Source organism: Toxorhynchites rutilus, chromosome 1, assembly GCF_029784135.1.
Source record: "Toxorhynchites rutilus septentrionalis strain SRP chromosome 1, ASM2978413v1, whole genome shotgun sequence".
Lineage (NCBI taxonomy): Eukaryota > Metazoa > Arthropoda > Insecta > Diptera > Culicidae > Toxorhynchites > Toxorhynchites rutilus.
The window spans coordinates 114,672,132-114,690,718 of NC_073744.1; the positions used below are offsets into that span (position 1 = coordinate 114,672,132).

General features: G+C 42.0%; 1 protein-coding gene across 4 annotated transcripts in view; it reads left to right on the top strand.

The window, feature by feature from the left end:
• LOC129761976 (TOX high mobility group box family member 4-like) overlaps window positions 1–18,587 on the top strand; it is a 255,471-nt gene that overhangs the window by 141,149 nt on the left and 95,735 nt on the right. For 3 of the 4 annotated variants that reach the window (XM_055759862.1, XM_055759860.1, XM_055759861.1), the window contains exon 3: window positions 6,159–6,242. The exons of the other annotated variant lie outside the window; for it this stretch is intronic. In XM_055759862.1, the coding sequence (XP_055615837.1) occupies window positions 6,159–6,242 (84 nt within the window). The remainder of the gene's footprint in view (window positions 1–6,158; window positions 6,243–18,587) is intronic. 4 annotated transcript variants of the gene reach the window in all.

Below are 18,587 nucleotides of genomic sequence, written 5' to 3' on the forward strand. Positions count from 1 at the left end.
AATTTCGCCGATCTGCTGCCTCTTTTGTACCCCATCAGTCTTCCAATTGCGGCGCGCTTGTTTAGGATCCGTTGCTCCAATCTCCTTCGCCATGGAGGCTCACGCCTTTCACGGAGATGTTGGAGCAGTCCGCCTCTTGGCCTAATACGGTATCCTAAACTTTTGGCGGTCGCCACAGTAGCACAGTAAACTTTCAGTTGCAGCTCCTCCATGTTCTCAGCATCAACCAAGTGCAGCGGAAGAACGTGCTCGTTCATGAGTTTTACTGCATTTGTCAGCCTGCGGGAATGCTGCAACTTCGGGATCCTGGGGCGCGACAAAGGGTCCGTGTCGCGGAACTGTGAGATCGCCTCGTCGTAATGGAAGACCAGATCGCGTAGTAGTTGTTGATCTGGCTGTGGGTCTTCCGGCTCAGGGGGTTGTTGTACTGTGGCCTCCACTGGTGCTGATTCGCGTGCCCCACTCGCGAATGAATTGCTCAGCCGTACTGAACTTCGTCTCGACACATCGCTTGCTCTGCTTGTTCTGGAGCTTAGTTCTCTCTGCACCTGCTGCTTGATCTCGTCGACTTGCGTTTGGGAGAGCATATTGTTGCGTACAATCGCTCTACGCCTCGCGTTCATCGCGTTTTGGTCAAGCCTCCCGACGAACTCTGGATACGCTTCCTCGAACATTGCGAGTATTCGAGGGCGACCGCTCATGTCCGTCTCCAAAGCAGTGCAGATGTAATAGGCGCGGATCACGAATTCGTTCATTTCGTGTGTCCACATGATCCGTCGCCTAGTAGTACCCACAAGTGTGGACGACTGTCGTCTGACAGTCGCAACACGCCTCGTAGGCGCAGCGTTTCGTTGGTGATGTCGATGGCTGCTGTTTCCGTGTGGCGGTAGCTCTTCGGGTTGAACCCGGCTGGTGGCCCGCTCTTGCACCTCGCCCTCCAGCCGCTGGCCGCTCGCTCTTACTCCCGTTCCAGGACCAGCTCCAGTTCGGGGACCCTCCTCGGGCGATCGCATTCTAAGTATTCTTCGTGAACGTAGCTCCATTTTCTGGGTGTATCTCCTTTGCCCGGGAGACAGCGGGTTGGCAAGGCCTCCATGACCCGGGAGACCTTCCCCGGGAGAGATATAGCGCTCTGACTCGCTCACACCCCCTCACTTAGCCACTTTCGACACCCGTTCTCGGAGCCAAGACCAGGTGTGTGTTTCCAGTTCACGCCCGATCTAAAAATGTCGTCATATGATCTTCGTGGAGGCGTGAGATAGGAACATTTGAGACCAACGGGCAGGCTCCTACCCTAGTGTTGATCCCCATTTGAGAACCTTTCTTTTCTTTTTTTTTTGGCAGACTTATCTCACTTCTTAACTAGGCGAACCTAGCCAGAATTTTCACCTGCCCCCGGGCTTCTGAATGCCAAAGGGGGACTAGGCTCTGCGGAATGCACGTATCTGCATGCTCGTGCTGTTTTAGTCCTGACCGAGGAATTGTCGGACAATCGCGCAGGTGCTAAGGATGACCGACTTTTGGATGCCGGCCAATTCCTTCTCGATGTTCAACACCTTTAGCGCTTCCAGAAGTGTCTTCGGGATAATTCCAGTTCCAGAGAGAACGACTGGAACAATTCTTGGGACCTCCCTTAGCCCCCACAGTTCCTTGAGCTCCACGGCCAATGGTCGGTACTTGCAGATTTTGCGACCGTGGGTCTCCTCCAGATTCTGGTTCAGTGGAATAGCGACATCGATGATGGTGACTTTGCGGTCGCTCTTGTCGTAAACCATTATATCTGGGCGGTTGTGGTGGATCGAGAGGTCGGTCAGAACAGTGCGATCCCAGTACAGCTTGAAACGGTCATTTTCCAGGACAGGTGCAGGCAGGTACCGGTAGTTTGGTACGTTGTCTTCCAGTAGAGCACATTGGAGCGCCAGTTGTCGATGAACAATACGGGCCACGTTGTTGTGGCGCTCGGTGTAGGCTGCGTTGGCCAAAACGGGACAGCCTCCCATAATGTGCTCTATGTTTTCACCTGGTTGATGGCACATCCGGCAAATGTCATCAACGTCTTGATGCCAGACGTACCGCCTGCAGTTTCTCGTCGGCATTATCCTGTCCTGCATGGCTATCATGTCGGCTTCTACTACTGAAGAGAGTTCACCACGCGTTAGCCACAGATTAGATGCGGCCTTGTCGACGTGTGGCCGGTCCAGTTGATGGGGGTGGGCACCATGCACTGCCTTCTGCTTCCAAGCTGCAATCTTCTCCTCCACTGTCTGCAGATTGCAGTTGAGTTGGTACTCCGCTTGCGCCAAGTGCAGAGCGCTGTATCCTCTGTCGGCGGCGCAGACAGCCCGGTATAGCGCGTTTTGGTTGGCGCGTTCTGCGAAGTACTCGCGCAGTTGTCGTACCTGGGCAACACACAGTGCAGAAATGTCGACGATTCCAAGTCCCCCTTCTTTGCGTGGTAGTGAAACTCTCTCCAGTGCCGATTGAGGATGGTGCATTCCGGCCTCTTTGAATGCTTTCCTCATCCTCCTCTCAAGGTCCTCTAGGTTAGTTTTGCTCCATTTGACTACACCAAAACTGAAGGTCAGCAGGGGAACCGCGAATGTGTTGATCGCGCGTACCTTGTTCCCCGCGTTGAGGAAAGTCCTCAGGACACAGTTCACTCGACTCAAGAACTTGTCTCGCAGCTCCGTCTTGATGTCGGAGTGGCGAATCCCGGTGAGCTGTCGGAATCCAAGATATTTATAGGATTCGCCACGAACCATGTCTCTTATAAACTCGCCGTCATAGACCTCGTAGCCCCCGGATTCGGTAAGTTGTCCTTTCAGCAGGTGGACACAGCGACACTTGTCGAGGCCGAGCTCCATACAGATGTCCCTGCTTATGTCTTCGACAACCCGGATAGCTACACCTAGACGCTGACGTGAATCAGCGTAGACCTTGAGATCGTCCATGTAAAAGGTATGGGTCACTTCTTCGTGGGCGCCGTCGCCATACCTTATTTTATAGCCATGACCGTTTCTATTGAGCGTCCTACTGAGGGGGTTCAGTGCCAGACAAAACCAAAGCGGGCTGAAAGAGTCGCCTTGGAATATCCCCCTCTTTATCTGCAGCGTTCTAGACTGCAACACATTTTCCCCATCACTGAGGTGCAGAGACGTACTCCACTGCCTCATCGCATGCTGCAGGAACCTAACGACGACGGGATCAATTTTGTAGAGCTCCAATACCCGGACGAGAAACGAGTGAGGTATGGAGTCATAAGCCTTCCTGTAATCGATGTAGGCCATACTTAGGTTCCGCTGGTTATATACCGCCTGGCCGACTATGGCTGCGTCGATGATGGCCTGGTCTTTGCAGCCATGCGTATTTTTCCTGCATCCTTTCTGCTCTTCTGCGATGATGTGATGCTGTTCGCAGTGAGCAGAAACTTTGGCGGTAATTATGCTGCTCAGTATTTTGTACAGACTCGATAGGCACGTTATCGGTCTGTACTTTGATGGGTTCAATGTGTTGCTGTCTTTCGGGAGGAGGAAGGTGACGCCACGGGTGGCGAATTCAGGAAGGTTGTGTGGGTCACGTAGCACCTTGTTGAAGCACTCAGCTATCTTTGGATGTGCGACGGTCAGCTTCTTGTGCCAAAAGTTCTGGACACCATCGGGGCCCGGTGCTGCCCAGTTCCTCAGGTACCGCGAGGCTTCGCGGACATCGTTCTCTCCGACGATGATAGCTGGCATCTCTCCACTTTCACCACAACTCTCCTCCTCCCGTCTTAACCACATTTGCCCGTCGCGATGTTCTACTGGGGTCTCCCAAATACCAGCCCAGAAGTTCGTCACATCGCTAATATCTGGCAAACCTTCGCGGTAGTCGGGCTTCTCGTCGCTAATGTGGTCGTAGAACGCTTTTTCGTTATCTCTGAACATCCGATTTTGTTCCTGGCGCTTTGCAGAGTCAGAGTAACGTTTCAGCCGTTTAGTTAGGACGCTCAATTGCTGTACCAGTGTGTCGAGTTTTTCCGTCAGCTGGTGAGCTCCCAGCTGGCGAAGTTCAGTAGGCCGCACGATCACAGCAACTTGGCGACATAATTTCGCCGATCTGCTGCCTCTTTTGTACGCCATCAGTCTTCCAATTGCGGCGCGCTTGTTTAGGATCCGTTGCTCCAATCTCCTTCGCCATGGAGGCTCACGCCTTTCACGGAGATGTTGGAGCAGTCCGCCTCTTGGCCTAATACGGTATCCTAAACTTTTGGCGGTCGCCACAGCAGCACAGTAAACTTTCAGTTGCAGCTCCTCCATGTTCTCAGCATCAACCAAGTGCAGCGGAAGAACGTGCTCGTTCATGAGCTTTACTGCACTTGTCAGCCTGCGGGAATGCTGCAACTTCGGAATCCTGGGGCGCGACAAAGGGTCCGTGTCGCGGAACTGTGAGATCGCCTCGTCGTAATGGAAGACCAGATCGCGTAGTAGTTGTTGATCTGGCTGTGGATCTTCCGGCTCAGGGGGTTGTTGTACTGTGGCCTCCACTGGTGCTGATTCGCGTGCCCCACTCGCGAATGAATTGCTCAGCCGTACTGAACTTCGTCTCGACACATCGCTTGCTCTGCTTGTTCTGGAGCTTAGTTCTCTCTGCACCTGCTGCTTGATCTCGTCGACTTGCGTTTGGGAGAGCATATTGTTGCGTACAATCGCTCTACGCCTCGCGTTCATCGCGTTTTGGTCAAGCCTCCCGACGAACTCTGGATACGCTTCCTCGAACATTGCGAGTATTCGAGGGCGACCGCTCATGTCCGTCTCCAAAGCAGTGCAGATGTAATAGGCGCGGATCACGAATTCATTCATTTCATGTGTCCACATGATCCGTCGCCTAGTAGTACCCACAAGTGTGGACGACTGTCGTCTGACAGTCGCAACACGCCTCGTAGGCGCAGCGTTTCGTTGGTGATGTCGATGGCTGCTGTTTCCGTGTGGCGGTAGCTCTTCGGGTTGAACCCGGCTGGTGGCCCGCTCTTGCACATCGCCCTCCAGCCGCTGGCCGCTCGCTCTTACGCCCGTTCCAGGACCAGCTCCAGTTCGGGGACCCTCCTCGGGCGATCGCATTCTGAGTATTCTTCGTGAACGTAGCTCCATTTTCTGGGTGTATCTCCTTTGCCCGGGAGACAGCGGGTTGGCAAGGCCTCCATGACCCGGGAGGCCTTCCCCGGGAGAGATATAGCGCTCTGACTCGCTCGCACCCCCTCACTTAGCCACTTTCGACACCCGTTCTCGGAGCCAAGACCAGGTGTGTGTTTCCAGTTCACGCCCGATCTAAAAATGTCGTCATATGATCTTCGTGGAGGCGTGAGATAGGAACATTTGAGACCAACAGGTAGGCTCCTACCCTAGTGCCTACCAACAGGTAGGCTCTACCCTAGTGTTGATCCCCATTTTATTTTTTCTTATTTTTTCTCTCCTCATTTTTTTTTGTTCTCTTTTCTGTTTTTCTTTTTTGATTTTTTTCGTTCTTTTTTCTTCTTTTTTTTCTCTTATTTCTCCTTTCTTTTTTTATTTCTCTCTTCTTTATTAGTTTTTTCTTCATTTTTCCTTCTTACTTTTTTTCATCAACGTAGTAATCAATGTGTCATTTTTCTTTATCAGTCCAAAATTGAGTTTTCTACGGCAAATAACACGCCTTATGTGTATTCTGACTGGTGAGTGAGAAAATACGTGAGATAACAATTATACAGGGTCTTTCGGATTACACGCTCACGCAACAAATTTTAATAACTTCTACAAAAGTGAGCCGATTTTTATTTTTGAAAAACAAAAATAAAGCTTATTTTAACACATCTCTCGTAGGCGGTTGTAAACACCCTGCTGACTAACACGCAAATTATCTGCTAGTTGTCTTATTGTTCATTCCTTCGATTACGCTTCATCGTATTCCTGTGTTTTCGTGTTCCTTGTCTGCAACACCGGAATCACCACATGTTCATTATAAGCTTTGTTAAGCAGTATGATTCAGTTACAGTGTATTCTTGAAATGATAAAAGATGCCACCCGCGAATGATACAAATTTCGATAAAAAATTTCAATTCTGAAAATATAATAGAAAACCATTGATGAATTGTTTTCCAAGCTTCACTTTAATGTAACAGAGCATCCATATATCTTCCATTGCAGCGTAACGAGTCCAATCTCGATGTATCCCTATCAGTTCCCCATTATAACGGAACACACGGACAGCATTACAACATGAACGATCATGTAAGTATTTCCATCATTGTCCTCTTCACATTAACGAGCCATAAATCCATCATCTGATGATCATCTCCTCTCCACTATCCAGACATCAAGTCAAGAAGAAGATGTATCATTCGATTTGTCATTCTCCTCAGCCTGCTCGGACAATTCTTCGTTCGAATTCGATCCAAGCAGTTCGTCGGATTCGACAATAGATGAAGACGATTATGATCATTTCACAGCTTACGCTTGTGCGAAGGAAGAATTCTTTCAATCGTCCTCGGATGAAATCGATTCTAGATTGTGTAGTAGTTCGAATAGCACCATAAGTAGCGACGGAACAAATGGAAGTTTTTTTCTAGACTCCTCCGAGAGCGAAGGGAGTGTAGGTAGCTCGGAAGAATCTGATTTCGTTTCAACTCCTTCGAACTTTGACGATGGTGAAGTCAGCCGTGTCAAGAAGTTATTAGCACCTCTGAAGGAGGAAGATGTTTTAAGTGACGCTAAAGAGCAGCTATTGGATAGCAGTTTTGAGCACTGTGAAACCGTCTTGACATTGTGTAAGAAAATCACGCGTGAAGATAATGCAGTCGTAGAAGCATCATCGCAATTCAGCGAGATATATAAAGAATTTGTGGAACAAACATATCACAATCCTGAGACTCAGTTAAATACTCACTATTGTGACGGTCGGATGGATGGATTGATGGATAATCTTGGAAGTTCTGATGAATTTAAAGATGTAGATCCAGAGAATATATCAGCACCAAATTGTTCTCCCTCATTAGTTAAAACGTATAAAAGTCATACTAAGCCAATTAGTAGCAATCATCTTTGGACAGACATCAATAGCAGTTCAATTGCTGTCAATAGTGAGACGCGAAATGATTCACTCCCCACTAAGCTATCATCATCATATGAATTGGATATACCATTTCCTCGAACATTTGATCGTATTCGACCTATACACTCTGAGTTCTCATTGATCCGAAAAATCGACGATTCGCAAGCTACTAATTGTTGTGACATACAGTTGCTTTCGCAAAATGTTAGTCTATTGGAAGCAACGCCCGTACCGGACACTGTACTTCACAAAAATGGTAGGAAACGCTTCCTACTGTTGATATTTCTTCTGTCGGAAACCTTCAAACTTCTATCAACTCGAGCATCTTGTACGAAACGTGAGCTTTACTATCGTGACCCGCAATCGACCCAGAATCAAAGAACTGTCGACGAAGGATTGCGAGATGTGTGTTTCCTACTGCAAGCAGATCTTTGGGAGCTGAATGTGTTTTCCTCATCTCGAGGACTGATGGCAGGCCCTTTGAAACTTCGTTACAAGAATGAAGACACCATCGACTGCTTCAACACCTTAGGAACTCAAATACCGGCTGATGTGAACAATTTGACCGAAATTTCCACTGACGCTGATCTTGTGCTGATAGTCGAAAAAGATACGGTTTTCCGGCGGCTTTTGGATGATGGAATACTCACTCGGTTCTCCGTGAAGATTCTAATGATAACGGTATACCTTACATTGTCAATAGTTGATCTCTCTAACCTCCCGAATCCCTTGCTACAGGGCAAAGGCTACCCCGATGTTGGAACCAGGCTTTTGCTGAAGAAAATTTGGAAGATTTCTAGGATACCCATGTACGCCCTGGTAGATGCCGATCCATTCGGGATAGAGATCTTCTGTGTATATAGATATGGTTCACTGGTATAGCAAACAACACACGTTGTTTCATCACCGTTACTAACTTCATCCTTTTCCCCACAAGGCTCTTGCACATCAATCCATGCATCTGGCAGTTCCTTCGATTCAATGGCTGGGTCTACGACCCTCTCAAATCACCCCGCTCAACCTCAAACCACTGCCTTTAACTGAACGAGATCTGATACGCATAGAGGGGTTATTGAAGCGTCCCTACATTGGTCGACCGGGATGTCCACTTGAGGGTGAAATAAAGTTAATGCAGCAGATTGAACGTAAAGCTGAAATCGAGAGTTTGACAGACATTTCGAACGATTACTTGATTAGCAAGTATTTACCGAATCAACTTAAACTGTGTGGTGGTTGATCATTCGCGCACATACACATTTTTTTCTTGTTCAAGGTTTAGGTTTTTTATTAACATCATTTATTGCATTCTGTGTTTTACATTGTTACTATTCTCACAGACATAATTACACAGATCATATATATATGGCATAGACTGTTATTGAATCTAGAAAACTTATTGCGTTCAATAGGGCCCTATTAATTAACTTTATATCAGGATGACATACATTTTTTCTAGCTCTATTCTGTTGAATTGCGAAACAAAAAATATCGAGCAATAAATATTATCAATAGTGAATTCTGTGAAAAACAGAACATCCAACTTCTTAATATTGGGTTATATCTGATATACCCGCAATGTTAACGTGGGACTACCGTTGGCTTAGTAATCATGTGTTTGTATCGATTAAATTATTGATTGAATGAAACTATTTTCGAATTAAATTGAATCCAACATATTTGCTGCGTATGTAAAGAATTCGAAAAATGCCATGTAAAGTAAGTCACCTTGGTTATGATGACTGTGTTAGGAAACACATTTCGGTGGGAACAAAAGTTTCCCCAACTTGCATTTGTCAACAATGCCGATTTCCCCAAGCACCTTGGTTTTGATGGCTGTGTTGGGGAAACCGTAAATCGGCCCAATAAAACGAGGCAGTTGGGGCGTTAAGATAGCGCTTGGCGTTTTACAGTTATTTAATTGCTTATCTCAGGAACAATAACATTTTATTAATTGTGATGGATGCGTAGAAATATTTCCTATCAAATGATGGAAACATCTTTCCGATCTATTAATAAATGTTCGAGTTGTAAGCATTCGAGATCTTTCATTTTTTTTTCTGCATGTTTTGTATTTAGGTTTACATTTTGCCTCCAATATATTCCGGTTAGACATAATCCTACGTCAAAAAGAACAAAAATAGAACCTTGCCACGGGTACCACCAGTGGTACACTAATACATGTGTAATAAATCCACTAAAATATAGGTTTATAACAATTTTTGTTTAACAATAGAATTGGTTGGAATTCCACACAACAAAAGCACAAGAATATTATACTCCATTATAAAATGAAATTATATCTTATAAGTATGCAGGGAAAGTGTTTTCTGAGAGTAAAACGGAGAATGTAAACAACTGCATTTAAACGCGCATTCATCTGCAAAGTGTCTCTTATATAGTTCTTATATTTTTTACACATACATATGTGTTCCATGAGACGGGACTAAGTAACAAAGTAAGAAAAAAAAAATGAGGTAATAATAGCAAAAAATTATGAATTTCTTAGCATTAATTTATTGTGACTGTGAATGTAAAATAAATTAAACAGTTGAATTTGCAGCACAATTTTTTTATAAAACAAATCCATCTAAATCGTAAATCTTCGGCTGGATACCATTTAGACTGAAGAAGTATTGTTTATATTGATAACGCATGATAAAATGGGCTGTTCATTTATGTAACTGATTATTATAAAAATAATTGAATGAAGCTGACTGGTTATTTAAAGTCTGTTTTTTGCGAGAACAATACACTAATTGGTCATATGTCGCAATTTGTTTCTGTATATCAATGCACGCATTGCACTGAGTATTTAACGAGAGGCATCTCCCGTGCATCGTCATTTAACAAGCATCAAACACGCGTCTAACAGATGCACACAGTTGCAGCGATAAAAATGAAACATCGCGAGAATTACCGTTTAGGAAAAATCGTTTCTCGACTCTCGGTCAAAACCGTCAACAAAGCTAGGAGCTTGTTGCATCAGAACAGAGCCGATGCGCACAAGAGCAAATACGAATGGTAACTAAAAGTTTCTGAGAATTTTCCTCAGCGGAGATGCAATACTTATACGCTAGCGATAGCTTATGTACTATGCAAGGGTGGAGTTTACTTCGCAAATATTCTCGTTTCGGCACCCCCTTCTTTTTTTTCTATTCTAGCGGCTGCATAAGTTACTCGTTATCAACAGCTCTGTTCGAGAAAACACACAAATGGACAGAACAAATGTATGGGGAAATGGGAATGCTTCAAATTTTCATCAATTTAATCCATATACAGACTATGCGATTGTAATGTATAGCATATAGAACAAATCTTAGAAAATTTCCGATTCGATTGGTATGCAAATCGTTAAAATCCGTTAACAGCAAAAATAGTTATTAACGTAAACTTTATTTCATAAAAACGTGACCTGTTTTCTGATTTGGCACCCTTAATGTAAGACGTAGTCCTACGTCAAAAATATAAAAAAATATCGTAACCTTAGTTCCGAAAGCATGTAAGCTATGAAAAACAATTACAATCAATAATTACGAAAACAAAATCTGGTTTGTTTTCAAGTGTTATGTTTTTCAAGCAAAACTAGTTCAGTAGTTCAAAAGTTATGAATTTTTGAAAAAGGTCATTTTTTGAAAAAAAAGGGGGGGAAAAGTTGATTTTTCGGACCACCATAAAATGGAAATGGCCACCCTGATGAAAAAAATTGAAAATACAATTGTGATATTTTACGATGAGGAATAAAACTACCAATTTTCATGAAATCTGACAATCTCTATATCGGTTTGGCATGGAATTCAATTTTGTCAATTTGCTTGACCCATTCTCACCCCCAATCAGTGTAAATAAGAGATTATTTCGAAAATATTGAAATTCGAATGGAAAAAAAAGATGTTCAAAATCAATAATAACTAATCGGGCAAGACTTTGAAGAATAATTTTATCCAACATTTACAATTTTAGTAGTTCTGTATAATACTGGGCATGAGATTTTTCCTGAGGTGTTATGTGATGGCTATTTACACAGTAAATTTTGATGAATTATTAAATAATAACTATTTGTACTACAATTAAGTATTATGCATTGGAAGTTGTGAAAATATGTCTCCTATTAAACGGCTTACAGCTTCAAAAATATTCGCAATATTTGTCAAAATAAAACCTTTCTCCATTTTTGACCCAATCTCACCAATCTCGTCGTTTTTGCTCAAATAGCACAACCTTTGAATAAATTGTTACGAAGGTATGTTGAATTCAATTGGACGACTGAATGTGAAGAAGTATTCAGCTCTTTGAAAAACAATCTTTTACTCCCACAAATTCTCAATTTCCTCCAGAGATTTTATACTAATTACCAGGGCCTGAAATCTTCGAAATGAAAAATTAAAATCGACTCTCCTCTCAGTAGCTTCGCTTCGACTAGGACTATTTCGGCATTCGCCGTCAACATGCCTTGAATGAATTATTCGAGCTGTTCAAGCAAATGGTTATTCTAATTGACGTGACTAATAAATACAAATCTGCCTCATCATTCAACCTGACTTCAATTCACACTACTACTCCCCCTGGCACGAATCTCGTTACCAGCGCACACAATCTTATTCTAACGTCCATATGAAGTGAAACGAAAATTTGATTTCTGATGCCAAACAAATAGTTACACCATTCATGGACGGCTTCATTGTTTACCCACCGTGAACTGATGATATTGAATTACTCATTGCGTTCGCAAGTAGAACAAATTATACAAGTGGAGAATGAAATAAATCTACTATTGAGCAAGAATTAATTGCTATTCACTGGGGAAATACGAATTTTCGACCATATCTATACGGACGGAAATTTATTGACATACCGCTAGTGTATTTGTTTTCTATGAAAACTCCACCTTCAAAGTTAGCTAGAATGACATTGGATTTAAAAGAATTTAATTTTGAAGTACAATATGTAAAAGGAACAAGAAATGTAGGAGCAGATGGACTCTCAAAAATTTAATAAAACTCAGAAATACTGTCAGATTTAAATAAATAAAATGAATGGCCTTACATACAAAATAATGAATAAAAAAGTATGACAAGGATCTGACTCGAGCGTCAAGAATCCAACTGAGAGACAATGAAATAAAAGGGCCATTTCTGCCAATGAAAATAAATGAAATAAAAGAAACTCTGGGTAAACTACTGAGGAATATTGATGGAAAACCAAATGATTCGAAAATTTGAGAAATTACTCTAGCGCTATCAAATTCTACGAGAATTTAAAGTAGGATGACGACAAGTATGATTATTCAGATTCATTTTCCTGAACATTTTCGTCGCCCAACGCGACGTTTCTGAGTTTCTTGCGGAGCCCAACTTGCGAACAAATTATTAAATGAAGATCAAACTTGGTTTGTAGACAACTTGTACATGATCTAGCAATATTTTTCATAATTTGAAGATGAATTAACAACATATTCTATCAAACTTATTTTCAAAATCCTATTCAATTTGAATGAGGGAAGTGTCACCCATATCTGGATGAAGGGGCGACGATCGTGTTGAGAAGTTTTTAGGTGATGCTAATCGATTATTGTTCATGCTGTACTGTAGCTGTACAATAGCACTTTAGCATTTTCAATAATACTTCAGAGCTCATTTGAAGTAATGTATGAGGATGTAAAAAAACGTGCTAAATATTTATTTTGCGTGTACTCTGAACAAGGTGACTTCTCATCGATCGTTGATATAATGAAGTGCGATTGTGTGAAATTCAGGAATTATTTTACATTTTTAAAAATCTACCTACAACTAAAACCCCCCATTACACATGATTCATCAATTGACAGTACAAAGCCTGCCAGACGTATTACACGTCGTCCTCCAATTTCAGCACCACCACCACCATGGTATCTCAGTTCAATCGCTCATGGATTGTGTTATACTCATGCATTTGCTCTTGCTCTTGCTTGGAGCAGGCTGACCTAAATTGGATTGGATTTTTGTGATTAAGAAACAGTTGGAAAGAAAATGCTGATTGACAGTTGGATTATTTCGCAAAAGAAAACTCGGCTTAGCTGATCTTCAGGCGCTCCGTACACACCTCCCCCCTGGTTCATTTCAACTGGAGCATTTTTGCTCTCCTGTACAATAATAAACGCGCATTGAAATTGAATTTGCCAAATGAACGGTGTATTTTTCCCTCCCACTGAACATCACACAGTGCAGTGCCAAGCGTTTACTAATACTGCTTTTTTGTTAGCCTGAATGATGTATATTTGCGCACGTGAGAGAGTGTTGTGCAGCAGCAGCAACAACAACACACAAGAAGCGCTAAAGTGATGACTTATTGTGCTTGCTAATGAACTCATTCAATTAGCGTTGTCACTATCTACGCGATGTAGATTTTCAATGATACATCAGATTCAATTGAAAGGGCTTTTTTTTATTCATGCGTGATTCGCGCCTCTATTCGACAATTTTGATTGGCATCGACTTTCAATTGACATGGAATTTGGATTAAATTCATTGTGTGTTGATCGATTGATTCGCATCCGTTTGTGTTTTTGATTATTCGTCGTATATTACCGAAACTTCATGTTGATTATTGTATCGCTAATATAGTGAAATGCTGTTATCGACCCTCTTCGTTCGAATGCGTTTTGCGTACTTTTCTATCCATTGTTCGTCAACACTGGAATTACTCAACTCATTCTATGAAGCTCTTTATGAGCAGATTTTGCACGATGGAACATAAGGAGAGCCTCGAAAAATATTCGCTAATATTTGATACATTACTACTCACTAACGGGTGCATATTTCTAGACGTATATTCACAGCATGTTTTGTTTACTTGTCAAAAACATAACAGCAGGTCACTTGTTAACGTTTGCAAATTTGTTTTCAAGTTGCGACGAATCTAAATGGAAACTTAAATTTTTTTGCACAATTAGTGCATCGATAAAGGTGTAACATACAATCAAGTAGCGCAATGGTCCAAAATTTGTACGGAGCGTGTGAAACGAATAATCGAACAGCTTGGAAATGAGTGTTCTCTTGAGGGTCTGCCAAGAAGTGGGTATTCTAGAGATCCCGGATTGGACCAGAAAATCGTGAATTATGTTCGTTGATATCGACCTCCCTCTATTTGTCACATGATTAGTAAATTGGTATCATGCATAAAAAAAATCCAACGGAATAAAAACAGACATGATTTGAAAAGAAAATACATAAACAAACTCCGGAACCACAATATTGTGCTTCAATGAGAGCTCAAAGCTTAATGAGCATATTCTGGATACTCCCAACCACTGCAACCACTTTTGATGGATGAAGAGACATATGTCAAGGGGGACTTCAGAACGCTGCCGGGGCCTAAGCTTTACACTAAATCATGCCTATCATTGTATAGAAAGCATGACCTGCCATCGCTATTCTGGCCAGATTTGGCAACGGCTCGTCACTCCAAACATATTCTTCATTGGTTTGCGGAAAACAATATCATGTAAGTCGAAAAGACATCACCCCACCATCTTTATATTCAACAAATAACAAAAGGTGTACCTGGGAACGAATATTCTTCGGGAGTTTTTTTTACAAAATATACTTGGAAACAGCTCCAAAATGTTTTATTCAGTCGCTGAAGATTCTGCGCTTACAATGAGGCCGATCGCAACTAGGATGGCGATATTCATCATTATATTCTATATATACATTATATTCTATTTATACTATTTGTATATTTTTTAACTGATGTTATAATCCATTTGGGCTGGGAATCGGATACTAAACTTGTATCGGACTAAACAGATAACCTTCCATGTTATTCATTTAAATGAAAATCGTTGTTTGTACTTCGTGTTCATCGGGGTAGTCAACTTAAATCATAAATATTCAAACATCGGACAACATCCTCCTCGTCAGCGAAGAACAGAGCTGACTAAACTCGAATCAATTGTTACCTGACATTTATAGCCCATTTAGAGACACCTCGTAGGATAAAGATCACTCTCTTTCGGAAACATTGAAAAGAGCGGAAAGAACGAGGGAAAGAGTATCCAGACCTCCGAGAAAGTACTGAACTGGAACGCAACCACTCGCGAGACAATTGAATGTTACCCAAGAAGCCATTTCTATAAGAAAATACAGAAGATGGGAGAAAACGTGGAAATTTGCTTATTCGAGCGTGGTTTTTCGACGAGGACATACAAGATTTTTTTCCACTCATTACTTCAATCGAACAGGGGCCTGCTGTAGTCGAGTCTTTACTATCCGAAGGACTCGAGCAAATCAATGATCTGGTAAAGACGAATGGGAAGCTGTTCGTGTTTCTTAGCGGTCCACGGTCCATTCAGTTATTCGAGTGGCCGTTCGCCGTTTCAAAAGCTGATCTTCAGCACAAGCCGTTATTTCTGGAAGTCGGCGTTCGTTCGAAAGATCTTTCGCCGTAGTTCAATTCGGGAGCACACAGTGAGTATAACTTTACACGATGCTATTAAATCGAGAATGGCGACATTGGCGGCTTCTTACCGTGGATGCTGGCCTATACGTCTTTAATAACAATATGTATTAAATGATCCATGTTACGATTCCGGTAAAAACTCGTCTGCGGCAGCCCAACTTCAGCAAATGTGACGCCAGCTCAGATCGCACACAAAATTCCCGAACAACATTTATTTTCATGGTGAACTGACGATGCTTGGTGTTTCTCCAAATAATGTGCTGCGCAAAACTTTATGATAACGCTTGTTTTGCAATGGCATCAAGTCAATGCATTGATTGAAATGCCAGACATGAGCGAGTGTGTTATTTGGTCGCGTACACAACTCGAGGGAAAACGAAGATATATGATGACGCAAAACAAGCAGAACAAGCGATGATCGCTCCTTTGAATATAGAAAGATACTCAAAATTTGACCAAACAAATCTCTCGTTCGTCGCCGACGATGCTTAGACCGAACTCAACGTGGCAATACTGTCGCAGTCATCCTACTGCCCCAATCTCGTTTCCTGCCCATTGAGAAGCCTCATTGGTTTAACCTTTGCTTTGATGACAAATATCAATTACTGACAATAAATTCATAAAAACTGATAAAAATGGCATTCGTGGTATTTGAATATCTGAAGGATTTTATTGTTTTCAATTTCAAGCTCTCCTTGGAGTTATTCAATTAGCTTGAATTGAAAGCTTTTTAGAGCTAAATTTATATTTGAAGTTCCATACCAAATTATTAGTCAGCATCAATAGCATGTGGTTTGTAGAGAGAGAGTGAGAGAAAACAATTGCCCGAACACGAAATTATATTTCAGTCATACATAACGTGTTGGAGTACTTCCAGCTTCCAGGTCTCGTCTCCTCCTCTCTGTTCACCATTTATTTCCGCCGACTCACAGAGTCAAGGATGGTGGTGGCACATAAAATCTAACTGCTTATCAATTTCATGTCACGTTTTATTTATTTAATTAAATATTCTTGCGCTGTGTGTATGGCGAATTTGATAGAAGAATTTATTCGCAAATAGGCAACAGTACTCACACGAGGGGACACTCAAAGCGTCAGTAGTGAAACATGAACCCAGTAAAATCATACCGTTGAAGGCCCCCCTCAGTGTTCACGGGACGATGAAACGACAACGGCGAAATTACTCGGCTCGACAGGGCAAAATATCGGAAGAAAAGTGTATTACTTGTGTTATTTGCACACTGACATTCAGCGTAATGAACTGTTCATATTAATGACAATAATGGGGGAAAATTAAATTAATAGTAGAGGAAAGGGGGAAAAAGAGAAGAATGTAAAGTATATCCAAAACGAAAATGTATCTTTTCTCCGCTTTTTTTTTAGGTAAGTAGGTCGCTCGGTCGTTGTAAAATCGTATAATCTGTTATGATACATTTAAAAACACACCGAACCGTGGATTGTGGTTTTGTGAATGCTTCCTCCTATGCTTGTTATACAAGACCACTATCCAATAAACTGCTGTCGATCTCTGCGGACGAAATTGATGCCGAAAATATATGTGTTAGAGCGCACGCGCTCTTCAAAATCGATTTGACGGTACGATATCATTCTCATAGCGGAAGAACCGAATCATCATGATAAAAGGTATCAACAAAGTGTAAATTGGATGAATAAATAATTTCGCAACTCCTTGCACTAAAGAGGAGGGCGCAGAAAACCATTCGTCGTCTTCTTGGCGGATGGTATTTAACTATAATCAACAAAACGAATTAATAGAAATGCTTCATAATTCACTTTCGTCACGCATAGCTATTTTTCACACCAATGGAACCCCAAATAAATGTCATTCAATTGATGAACATCCAGTGCACTGTCTGTTATGAACTAAGAAATTTTCAAAAATTAATCAGCGTTCGCGGTTATACTCGAATTTCTCCATAGACATAATTACATTGAATTAATCATAAATTGCTCAATAATTTATGACCAGTTTAATGAAATTCATGTTTATTAGCATCTGGCTCAAATCCAGGGATTTGACAAGAGTAGGAACGTTTGTTGAATAATAACCTAATTTGCAAAATTTTATGATAACGTTTTGGCAATGTTGCGTTGCGAGCAACAATTTCTCGGGTCAAATTTTTGATAACTCACCGACAGAGGAGCGAGATGATGAATCAATGCAAAATACATTGTACCGTATAGGGATTGTTAACCGGTTTTACCGTTACCGGTTTTACCGGTAATACCGGACCATTTTTCATTACCGAATTACCGGTAATTTTACAATCAACAACCGGTTATTTCGGTAATTTTTATTTTTTCACCATAAATAATATTTGCCTTTATGCCGCTTTAAAATTTTACTCGAGAATCTAAATAAGATCGGGAAAACACAACGGCTGCGTCAGTGTCGATACCCATACGGGAGAAGATATCGACACTTACATGTAAACATGGCTAGAGGCACAAAAGTCTTTCTCTGTCTTTCTCGTTTCCATCGTTTCCATTCGCTGTATACATGAATGAGTGCTTGACGTGACATATCACCAGCAGCATACGAATGAAAGAGATGATGAATCAACATTGTGCCTGTCTCACCGCTTTCATACCGAAAAAACATCGATTGTTGTGAATTCATTCATTTGTTTTTTTTTAACACGCACGAGATTTTGGTTAGAACGAAACAAGTTTTGTTAGATAAAATGGATTTTGAAGGAAAAGTGAAGGCAGGATTGTCGGAAACCTCAGTATGGAAGTACTTTTTACGAGGTAAACAGAACAGAGGGATTGCAAAATGTGTCAAGTGTGATAAAATCATCAAGTGTGAAGGCTCAAGCACAAGTGGATGTAAAGCTCATCTCCGATTGAAACATGGAATACTACTGGACAAACGACCTGCATCTGCCATTCCGGAACCGTCTAAAGAAGTTCCATCAACATCCGGACCCGAAGCCAAGAAGAGGAGTATCATCCGATATTTCTTCAAGTCAAGCCCTTTGGATGCTGTTCTAGCTAGATTGGCAGCTAAAGATGGAATACCGTTCAGCACTATTTGCAATTCGGAAGACATCAGGCAAGGGCTGGTA